Source organism: Ostrea edulis, chromosome 8, assembly GCF_947568905.1.
Source record: "Ostrea edulis chromosome 8, xbOstEdul1.1, whole genome shotgun sequence".
Classification (NCBI taxonomy): Eukaryota; Metazoa; Mollusca; class Bivalvia; order Ostreida; family Ostreidae; genus Ostrea; species Ostrea edulis.
The window spans coordinates 18394649-18407113 of record NC_079171.1 but is presented as its reverse complement, the minus strand read 5'-3'; the positions used below and the strand labels follow the sequence as shown (position 1 = coordinate 18407113).

The 12465-nt window shown below is 35.3% G+C and overlaps 2 protein-coding genes across 2 annotated transcripts in view; one reads left to right on the top strand and one right to left on the bottom strand.

Moving 5' to 3' along the window:
- LOC125661922 (neurotrypsin-like) overlaps window positions 1–11429 on the bottom strand; it is a 20883-nt gene extending 9454 nt beyond the window's left edge. Inside the window, exons 1-2 of the mRNA XM_048894085.2 lie at window positions 11312–11429; window positions 10405–10713 (exon numbers count right to left, since the gene is read on the bottom strand). Coding sequence (XP_048750042.2) covers window positions 10405–10713; window positions 11312–11381 — 379 coding nt within the window. The 5' untranslated portion in view covers window positions 11382–11429. The remainder of the gene's footprint in view (window positions 1–10404; window positions 10714–11311) is intronic.
- On the top strand, window positions 812–2713 carry LOC125661928 (uncharacterized). Its single transcript, XM_048894093.2, has 2 exons — window positions 812–2038; window positions 2154–2713. The coding sequence occupies exons 1-2, from the start codon at window positions 1853–1855 to the stop codon at window positions 2307–2309; spliced, it is 342 nt and encodes a 113-aa protein (XP_048750050.2). The 5' UTR covers window positions 812–1852; the 3' UTR covers window positions 2310–2713.
- Window positions 11430–12465: the final 1036 nt, after the last annotated feature.

Below are 12465 nucleotides of genomic sequence, written 5' to 3'. Positions count from 1 at the left end.
ATTTAATCTAGAGGTGAATCAATATATCGAAATGTGCCGGTAGACGCCTGTCCAGTGATATACGATACGGTGTTTCGACGATACGATACGATATAATGTCGGATTTAAAAATAGCCCTTTTAATAGTCGGGATCGAGGTTCATAATCTGAAAATGGCTTCTAACAGGAACACGAGTAAAGTTTGGGAATATTTTAAGAAGAACACAAGAATGCTGAATGTAATGTGATGGTCCATCTCCAACGACATCATAAAATCGTCATCAAGCCAGCCAAAAGTCCCACACCGGCCAGGAAAACGAAAGCGACCGATACTGATAAAAATAACAATAGTGTCATTCATGCAGTTGGACGAGTCGGTGGTGGAAATACAGAGCCAAGTTCTGATAGGTATTATAATGGTAAAATTACAATATATAAGTACGTTTTTGTTTCTTGTCCTAAATGTTTAAATGAAATTTTTTTTTTACATTTTAAAGCATTGAAAACAAACCCCTGGACTTTATGTGGGAAGAAATTACCAATAGTAAAGAGTAACCAGATTACAAATGCCATATTAGAATACCTCATTCATGACCTCGGGCCATATAGTACCATTGAAAGTTAAGTGTTCAGGTAAAAACATTTATTGAGATTCAGAAAATTTACCTATATGCATTTTTTAAATACACTTACCTGTCTCAAGTATTGTTGGTAAAACTAATTAAGTATCAAAATCATTTGGATTAAATAGTACAATTCATACTCATTCTATTGCATTACACCTATTTTTTCAGTTACAATTCTGAATGACTTATTTTTATATTTGATATAGAAACTTGCTGAGTGTTCTTGAACCACGGTACCAAACTCCCAATAGACAAAAGATTACTGACTTCTTAATTCCAGCTCTGTATGAGAACCAAAAATCCAAGCTAATTGCTGACCTTCAGACAGCTGAAGCAGTGTCACTCACAACAGATGCTTGGACGTCTCGTGCAACTGAATCATATCTAACTATAACATGCCATTATGTTAACAAAGAGTGGGTGATGTGTTCGAAAGTTCTACAAACAGAACGCTTTCATGGTTCACATACCGGAGAAAATGTTGGTCTGGAATTGACAAACTGTATGATAAACTGGGAGATAAAAAAACAAAGTAAAAGTCATAACGAGTGACAATGCTTCTAATATGACAGTTGCTATTGAAGTTGCCGGAGTACACAGAAATTAGGGTGCTTGGCTCATACATTGTACGTTGAACTTGGCCTCAAACAAAGCACTGTCTCTTCCAGTTCTCCAGAAAGTTCTTACCAAAGTCAGACCAATTGTTACTTTCTTTCATAAGAGTAACATTGCTACAGAGGTGCTTCAAGAAAAGCAATTAGCTTTACAATTACCAAAACACAAATTAATCAATGATTGTAAGACTCGATGGAACTCAGCTATCAGATGCTGGAGAGGTTTTTAAAACAAAGGCCAGCTGTTCTTGCTGCTCTTCTTGATCCTAAAATTAAGAAGAATGACAAAGCCAGAACTGTTAGTGGATGGACAGTTAATGAAATCCAATGTTGGGAGAAATTTGTTTCCATCATGGGGGTTATGTTGACTGCAACTTTAATCTTGTGCGAGGAAGAGACACCTACTTCAGGACTCATTCTACCACTCCTTGATAAACTATTATGGCACTTTGAGGGTGACTCAATATTTGTCTGTAGTCTGAAGAATGCTGTTCGACAAAATCTTGAGCTTCGCTATAAAGATTATGATTTGAGGATGTTTTGGAGGAATCAAGTGCCCTGGATCCTAGGACAAAAAACAAACCATGTATTGATGATAGCACATGGGGAAGATTAATTAATAAGTTGTCATTGATGGACTTTGATCATAGAGCTATTAAGACTGAATCTAGTGAGGTAGGTGAGCCAGTTCCTCCTGTTGCAGCAGCACTATCAGTTTTGACTGACATCCCTCAGTTGCAAGGGCAGACTGAAGGGTCTGAAATGCCAGTTTGTCCTGCTGATGTTGAGGAAGTTGTTGTTGATGATTATGACAAAGAGGTACATATTAGATAGTACATATCAGATATATACATAGACATATTTATTTATTTATTTTCATGAATGATGTTATTCTGATTCATGACATATAATATCTTCTTTAAATACATTTCAGGAGTTGGAGCCTAAAACTGCCTTGGAATCTGTATTTGAAGATGACATTGAAGTCATTGGTGAAGAGGTCCTTACTACAAATGAAATAGCAATCAAAGAGGTGAATGGATACAAGGACAGAAAACCAGCATCTATGAAGGAAGATCCTTTGAAATGATGGCAACAGAATGTTACTTGCTTCCCAAAATTAGCTAAACTTGCTGCTAAATATTTTTGTGTACAGACAACTTCGGTTGCTTCGGAAAGAGTGTTCAGCACTACAGGAGATATTATTAGTGCAACAAGGGTATGTTTAAGACCTGGAAATGTAAATGCCCTTGTATTTCTTAGAAAAACATGAGTTAAAAAGTTGTGGTATTGTGGGTGGATAATTGCTTATAATTTGTTTGTTTTTTTTAAAACTCCCTTGTGAACATACATGTCTCACATTTCTTTGATAATCGATAATATTGAAACATATAATATGTTGAGTTACCTTATTGGGTTTTTTTTTTCTGTTACTTTCCGGAACTCAAAGAAGTCATTGTTTGTTTTGTTATGAAATAAAAGATATTAAACCACTTCATTTTTTTTCATTTTGATATTTTATTTCAGAAAATGCTTAACTACATTGTAAATCCAATATATCGGATATCGCATCAGAAAATATTGTATCTTATCACGCCTCAGACAAAATTGTTGAAATCTGATTGGTCAGATCTTGGTCACATGACGCCGTAAAAAAAACTGTATCATGCGAGTAAAATCCGTATTGGGCGAGTGATTTTATTTATCGTCGGGTTCGACTTGCAGCCGTGTCAAAAGGAAAGACATTTGACTAAGTTGTATGATATAGACCCCCACATATACAGTAAGAGGTCTTCGACGTGATAAATTCGTTACACAGTTAGTTAGTGACCTGATACGGAAAAATACATGGTGTGAAAAGAAAACCCGTATCGGGCGAGGCGAAGCCGCGCCCGATACGGGTTTTCTTTTCACACCATGTATTTTTCCGTATCAGGTCACTAACTAACTGTGTAACTAATAGTATCGTATCGGAAAATCTTGAGCAATACACATCCCTAATTTAATCACTATGACCATTTTAGCCCCGCCCTGATACTAAACCCCCTACCTCTGGAATCATGAACTTTACCATTTTCGTAACGGTTTACCTGCTCCTTCCAAATATCCATTCAGTTTAAATTTAATAGCATTAAAGAAGACCGTATCTATTTGTTTTACAGATAAATACAGTATACTACATGCAAAATTTGACCCTTGACACCGGTCTCAGTGGTAAAGCGTCCGCTTCGTAACAGGGAGGTCGTGAGTTCGAGCCTTGCTCGTACAATGACCGCGTCAAGCTTAAGACGTTAAAGCTGACATGAATTAATAAATACGTACACCTTTCTCATCTTACCCGCCATATTTCTCTCAGGTAGCCTAATTTACTCAACCCGTATATACCCTAAATGTGATTGTCACACCTGAGTGATTTTTCTAGGTGGACTCGACCAGTGCACATCTCCGATAGTAATATATAGGGAATGCGAAACAAATAAAATCACATTTTAAAACATGCTTTGCTCAAAATTACAAAATATTTATTGTATACCAATGCAATATTCCGAAAGTTTAGATAATTTAGGGAAAAAATGCCAAAAAAAAGAGAAAAAAAAAGAGAAGCTTTTCATGCATACTTGCAAGTGCATGCAAGTATTTGCAGTTTCTTATGAAATAAATGCGGAGAAATCATTTGCCAATTACATACTGATAGAATGGAATAAGCAAAGAGCATAAAATATATTATTTATATCAATTCTTGCAAAATACAGGTCCATGCCATATGCATAATATGTAATGCACATAGCGTATTCGCCAAAAAAAAAAAAAAAAAAAAAAAAAAAAAAAAAAACCGTATCAAATACGGACGTTTATTCAACAGGTATCGGAGATGTGCACTTACCGAAAATATTAGATTCTCTTTATTCTGATAAATCCACGAAACAAAATGATAAACTCCATTTGTATCTCGTTAGAACTTTACAACACGTTGTCATTCCATTATACAGACTGCGACACACTTCACCCGTGCCAAACAGGGTGTCTTCAACCAGGGGAGATGTCAGAGTCGAAAATTTTTCCTGTATTGAATGCTTGTCTGGTCGAGGTTTTGCAGTTTATAGAAATCGGGAATCTAATCATATACACTGAGCATCTGGTGGGATATATTGCGTACTCAATTCAAAATTTATCGATGATCATATACAAATTTGGATATACAAATAAGGGAATGATGATCGAAAATATACATCTGTTTAAAAATGCGGGTATTACATTTGCAATCCATAATAAACAGTTGATTACACAAAGACACATATAAAAGGAAATGTATAAACGAAAATATAGTTTTATTGTTTCTTTGGGAACCAAATAATTATTTACGGTCTCTGTATGTCCATATTCATTGATTGAACAGGAGAGAGAGAGAGAGAGAGAGAGAGAGAGAGACTGTCCTACTTCGATGTACAATATATCATTTCACAGAAGGAAAGAAAATTGATCACTGATATAATGGTAAGCTTACACGCATTAAAACATTCCAGCTATTTAAAAATTTGTTATTGATAATATATTAAAAACTTACAGGAGTTGATGTTTATAATTGAATTCATTACAAATTAAAAATATATATATATATATCAGTTTAAACTGTGCATGTAGAAAATACTGACTTTGTATGTTAGAATAACGGAAAAAAGTAAATTGTCAAAAAAGTGGGGAGAGCAGACCAGCCCAGCCTCCCTGCTCACCCCAACCCCCTGTGTACGTGCCTGAAACAACATATCAATTCGTGTTGAAAGAAAGGTGCATATCTGCATTTCATTAAATTCCAAAGGAGCTCGAATTTATGTGTTCCCCTATTTATTATTTTGTATGCAAGATTCGTTCCCGAATTTAGAATCATGCTTTCAGTCAGAGCAGAAATGAATTCATTTTGAAGTACATCTAGTTTGAATGCAAATGTGGGGTTCCTTCTTTTAATTTCATCAGACTCATTAGAGCCCCCTCCTCCAAACTATGCAGCTTTGTTTTTATTGATATCTAAATCGGCATATGAATCCGGATATAAATTATATAGTGTTTTTTCGTGATCATATAGATATCGATACTAGAAAATGTTTATACTCTTGCCTTTTGCATATCCTACTAATGCATTACAGTAGATTGACACTGTATCATATCAAATAAAACTTCAACACGAATTTTACTGATTTATGAATACTAACATCTTATCAAATACATTTGAATTTGAAATTTCGACAGACAGCGTTATGTCTATTTTCAGAATATATCAATTGCGCCAGATCTACGAAATGAAAATAATCCTTATGGCATGTTACAGAAACGTTAAAACACACATATGCTATAGTCCTGCAATGCATGCATGCGATTTTTTTTTTAATACATGGTAGACTTTTATAGATAAATTTGGGGGATCAGACATATTGAATTATTTTGTCATTGTTTATTTTCTTTCTCTATTTCAGTGACATTTTCAGTGGATTGTTTGTGAGTCTGATCCCCTTGTTAGTAGTTTGTTATCTAGTTCGTCATTTGAATAAATGACATTTTTCATACTCAATTTGCCTTATGCATATATCTAATATGATACAGCAAAAACTAGCTTCGGTGACCTTTCTCAGCATTTTAAGACATAAATGTATTTATGTATTCGTGAATGAAGTTCCTACGCTTAAAACTATCTTGGCCTTTATGCATTTTGTTTTGTGATTTTGGTTTACCATTCCTTACACTGTGTAAATGAAGGAAAACTTGGTAAAGGGTGCAATTCTACACCATACAATTAGTATGCATGCATGTGTTGAAAAGCAAAATCTACATGTAATAACCAGACATGTATCGTCATTTTTCATGGGGGGGGGGGGGGGGGGTACAACAGGAAGAAGAAAAAAAATGGAAAATTGGATTCTTAAAAATGTCTTGCTATTCAAAATAATAATTAAAAAAGATGAATGAAAACAGCAATGAAATAAAACAAAAAGCCCAAACAAACCAAGATGTTTTATCCGATGTTCAAAGTCCTAATGTGGGGGTGAAGGGTTAAAAGAGTCTTTTACTTTGACTGCCTCAATAATTTCCCCCTACACTTCATTTTCTTCCATCGTTGAGGGTAGGATGGGGTGGTTAGAGTCCTCTACTATGAGTGCCTCATAATATCTTCATTTTTTAAATTGGTGGTGGTGTGTGTCTTCTACTATTATATCAGAACTTTCAAGCTGGGGTCAAGTTTGGGGGGGGGGTGTCACCCAATATATTTTTTACTTGCATTACAAAATAACGGCCTCTCACTTCTGTCGGCGCGAAACCCGCTCGCGCCGGTAAGTGAGAAAGTTTCCCAGTTTACTTTCGGAAGGTCGGTGGTCTCTTCCCAGGTACATTGTATCTGGTTTCTCTCTTCCACCAACAAAAACTGGGCACCACCAGATAACTGAAAAATTGGTTGAGTGTGGTGGAAAACATCAAAAAAAAAGGGGGGGGGTATAATTGTTATCAAAGGTGGGGGACAGACACTCTTGTCCCCTCCCCTTGATTCTATGTACCTTTGTACTTGACCTTTGTATTTGGGAGAGGGCCTACATAGGCTATGCCTGTTGCCCAATCCTGTTGAGTTTCTCAATAAAATATGTTTGAATAAAAAAAAAATTCTATGCGCTTGATAACTACGCATAAGATAAACTCAATTATTACATTTTGCATTACTACAATTTGCGTCGAGTTCAACGCAGAATGTAATAAAGCAAAATGGCATAGATATTATAGGGTTATTGAACTTATATCGGTGAATATTGGCACGAGTTGGCTGTGAAAATGCACGAGCTTGCGAGTGCATTTTGACAGCCAACGAGTGCCAATATTCACCTAAATATGTTCAATAACCCTTTTATTATATAGGTAAAGTATTTGGTTGTTTAGTTATATCCATTTTCACTCAAACTACTCCAAAATAGACGAGAATTCATCAATATTGCCAGTGTGCAATAACAGCATGCATTTCTTAACTGTTCAATATTTAACCCGTCATTAATGCATGAAGCAAACTGATTTTGTAAATGGGGACATCATAATTTATGTACAGTAAAAACATAATGCTTAAGTAAATATCAAATACCGGCTCTGTCAAATTCGGAGGACCGTCGTCTGCCATTTTTGCTTGTTTATGTCGTTACGGTAACGTCAATATTGAACGCTCATACTCGGAATGTTTCGGGCGCATACAATTTACGCAATGTAAAGTTAGCGTTCAATAAATTCTCAGGATATTGAACGCTAACATTCTCTAGATTTTACGCAGATTTTATATTAGACTATTTATCAACTATATAATAAATAAGATCTATTGAGCGCCGAATTGGCATAAAATGAAATAATTGAAAATAACATTATTTAAAGACTTATTTAATATTTAATTATTGCGTGCTTTAAATAAATGAATCAAATAAATCTGTATTATCAATTAATGAGAGCAATATTGAGTTACTGTTCTCTTATATTGAATTAAAGATATCATGTGTCTTAATAAGAGCGCGATTATTACAAGATCATCGTTTGAATCCCCCTTCTCTCTCTCTCTCTCTCTCTCTCTCTCTCTCTCTCTCTCTCTCTCTCTCTCTTCCCATACACTCGCGCAGTGTTGTATGTGCAAATTATCTATGCATAAACAATTTATGTACCTAAATGATTTCCTGATTTATAAATCTGCAATACTCTGACAAGTAAATCATACGGTATAAGGATTCATGCACAATACAGGGTAAATATTATACTTTGATACTTCCCCTGATTGAAGATAGCTGATCGGCACGGGCTAAGTGTGTCGCAGTCTGTACAATGGACAATGTTGTTTACTGTTGGAATACAAATGGAGTGTATTGTTTTGTTTCATGGATTATGCTAATAAAGGGAGTTTTACTACTACTTAGAGTATTTTCGACAAGTGTACACATACATCTTCGGTCATTTACTGATTTTACGAGTAGACCCAGGTAAATAATCATCCGCATTCGATGCTTTTTCATGGCGAGCATACATGACCATGTCTTCTTTATACGTACAGTAGCATTTATGTACATTGTATTTTGCTTGAAGTAAGTGTGAATGGTATAGATTTTATACCCTTTGCTTATTCCATTTCATCAATAGATCTAGATAATAGATGAAATCTTTCTCCGCGTTTTTGTATAGTTTTGACATATTTATTGCAAATGTACGCACATTCACGTTTCTATATTTATTTATCCAAAGCTTTTAGAATTATTTACTACTGTACGATATGTTTATTGTAATTTTGAGCACTGCATGGTGTTTCAAAACGTGATTTCATTTCTTCTTGATGTCCTATAAATTAGTGTCGGAGATGTACGTGTTACCTGTCGAAGCTACCCGCACAGGTAAATCGAAGACACTGATGTGAAGTGAAGCGTAGCAAAACTCGCCCCCTTATATACCATGCGAACCCTGATACATATAACAATAGAATATCCAACTAATATGGCGGATTAGCAAAGAAATATGGCGGACATATAGAATTATACTATATTTATTAATTCATGTCAGCTTTAACATAGGTAGTGATTACTCCTTTCACCAAACGCTCGGCATTTAAAAATGAGAATCACGGGTCTTTCGGATATGACCTTTAAATGAGGTCCCGTGTCGCGGCAGGCGTCGACACTGCTACGGTCCTGAGCGCTACAATGTAAGCACAGGTCTAAATTTGTGATGCATCACCTAATATGACTCGCACAATGATCAATAACTGTTGAAATATTGTTGAAATGAAGATTTCTTTTTCAGATATAAAGAGTTATGAGTGACGTTGATCTTTACAAAATGACCTTGAGTGACCTTTGTCTGAAAGCCATTTAACTTATTGGTGTGATATATAATCAATACCTTTTCACAAACTGTTGAATTAAGGCCTTTCCAAAATTAAGATCAATAACTGTTGAAATATTGTTGAAATGAAGTACTTTAGTCACATGTAAAGGTATATGTTCTGAGTGACCTTGATCTTTACAAAATGACCTTTTAATGAACTTTGTCTGAAAGTCATTTACCTATTACTTATGTATGTGATATATGATCAATATCTGTTCAAAAACTGTTGAAATAAAAAACTTTTTACTTATATAAGATATTTGTTGAGTGACCTTGACCTTTCTAAAATGACCTTGGTCCAAAAGTCCTTGTTCCAAGGAATATTTATGATCAATTATCATCAATATCTGATGGAAAGTTTTAGGAGATGGGAACTTTTATATAAAAAAACACCTATTAAATAAGGAACTTTTATTATCTGAGTGACCTTGACATTTCCAAAATGACCTTGAAAAACCCTGATCCAAAAGTCTCAAGGAACATTTGTGATCAGTTTCATAAATTTCTGATGAAAAGGTTAAGAAATATGAGTTCGAACGGACGGAGGAACGGACAAACATGACGGCGACTACATGTATATGCTCCCCCGATATTTTTCGAAGAGAATAAAAAGACATGACTTACACGGACAACCAATAAGGTAAATAAAATGATCAATTATCGATACTAGAGAAGTAGTGTTGAACTTGCGTTATGAAGGACGAAACGTAGTGTGATGACTGTATCAGAAAAGTATAGTATGGATAAATACATGGTACAAAGTATGATTTCAACACATATTTATGAAAATTTCTTAAATTTGGTAAAATCAAATCAAAATTAAACTAGAAATCAATAGGAAACATAATTCAAAGTACAACGAAAACAATTTTTTTCTATTTTTTTTTAAACAGACATAAAACAATATTGCCTGTGTAAATGCAACAAAGGGTTTTTCCCATCAACGTTATTGTTGCATTTCTTGCATTCCCATCCTAAATGTAAACAGACACTAAACAACACGATATGCTATTTCAATAACTGAGCATGCGCGAATTCAATTCGGTTGCTTCTACTTAAAAACTGTTGGGTCTTTTTTATGAAACCTTGAAACTCAAGGTCGCGGTAGACGTTGGGTTACTGTTTAAGCCCTGAGCACCATGCATTGGTCTAAATATCTGGCGCTTCACCATACAGCTGGTAACATCTTGAAATGAATGAAATATTCTCAAATGGAGGCAAAACAAACTCAGCAATTTTTAGAAAGCGTTTCAACCGCTACTATTTACAGAATGTGCTGTACTCGCAATATGCGCCATACTAACCACTTTTTCTGCTACTCTTTTGGTAACACAGAACCCTTGCTACGCCATGTTTCTTCTCCTCCCAGGGGCTGAGATAGGGACATAAGGCACTAGAGGTATTACACTGATTAACGGAGGATTCATTGCCGGAACATTTGATTCCTATTGGAAACAAAACGTCCATCTTGCCAGAAGGCAATGGCACTCCCCCAAAGAATCCAAGGTGGCGGCAGATTAGAGTGGCTTCTGCATATGAGAAAACTGCATCTCCTCCGCACACAAGACTTCCGTCTATTTTAACGTTTCCATAATACTGATGTGAAAGAGATACTAAAAGAAAATTTGGAATAGATTATGAATAAGTGAAGATAACAAAGAGTAATCAATTTTAAAAATATTGTAAAGACTACAAAATTAAAAGTTGGGCAAACACTGACCCCTGGACATACCAGAGGTGGGATCAGGTACTATGAGGAGTAAGTATTCCCTGTTGACCGGTCACACCCTCTGTTAGCCCTATACATGTATCTTTATTAGGTAAACGGAGTATTGGTTTGAAAAACGTCAGACAGAATTCGACCTAGTGATAGCATCTATTTGCAAATTACATCATTATAACAGCCATAAAAAAAATTCTGTGGTTACATTTACATGTGTATTATATATACATAGATTAAATCAATCTGCTGTACAGTGATATGTATATGTATATATATATATATATATATATATATATATATATATATATCATACTCAATTAGAATTCTCTTCTACATCAGTCAAAACCTACAGGGTAAAAACATTTTAAGGCTTCCCCGTTGTTGTTGTTGTCACAAAAACGTATGTCATTTTTTAGTTCAAAAGTGTAACTCTATGGCGAAATAGTAGCTTGACTTATATATTTCAGTAGAATCAAATGTGTACTAACCTTGTAGTCCGCCGACTGTACTTAACACGAAGATATTAACTCCCAATACAATGAACGAAGCGAGTTCCATTGTGATTAATTTGTGGTAAACATATCTGACCCTCTTTATAACGGTGACGTCTTCTGCATTTCTGAGTTTCACAATGATAGATGCTTTTAGATTCATGTATAACTTCGCACAATGAAATTGAAAGACAATGAACTTGATGGATTGTGTGTGTTTTTCTGTTTACTGAACTTTATATTAACATATTCATAATAACAACTAGATCCTCTAATACCAAGCGTAAAACAAGAGGTCCACGGGCCACATCGCTCATATCAGTCACCTTGGCCCTGCCATTGTTCAACTGTTGTGTCAGATCTTTAAAAGATTTTTTATCTTTATTCCCATGAAAAATTTTGACCACATGTTGTAGTCCCAACATAGCCCCAAAAGCTCACATCATAACTGAAAATGAATTCATATAACATAGATGCCTAAACATCAATATGACTAAGATGGTATTGCTGTTCTGAATAAGAACAAGATGACAAGGTCATTGATCATGGTATGATATGAAGACCTTGCCTAAGAAATCTACATACAGAATATGAAAGTTCTATCTTAAATCCTGTAGGGATCCGATCAGAATATGTCCTTGGTACCCCTTGCTTGTCGTAAGAGGCATCTTAATAGGACGGTCCTTCAGGTGAGACCACGAAACCCTAAGTCCTGTGTCACAGCAGGTGTGGCACAATAAAGATCCCTTCCTGCTCAAAGTCCATAAGTGATGAGCATAGGCCTAAATTTTGCAGCCCTTCACCGGCAATGGTGACGTCTCCATGAGTGAAAAATTATCGACAATTTTCAACCAACCAATCTATCTTTAATAGTTCAAGAAATAGTAAATAGGTATCATTTTTATCAAAAGTAGGTCAAGCTTCCGAGTCAAGGTCACAAGGTCAAGCTTCACAAAAATAATGAGGTATTGTCATTAGTCAGCCCTCGGGTTGACAAGTTATCATACGAAGAACTTCAAATGCGCTTACGCTCTTTGGAATTGTGGGCATTGAGGTGATCTTGAAGTAGGTCATTCTTGATCACTTCGTAACAGTAAAAAAGAATTCTGTGATCTGTGTGCATTGATTTGCAAATATAAAATATGTTGTTT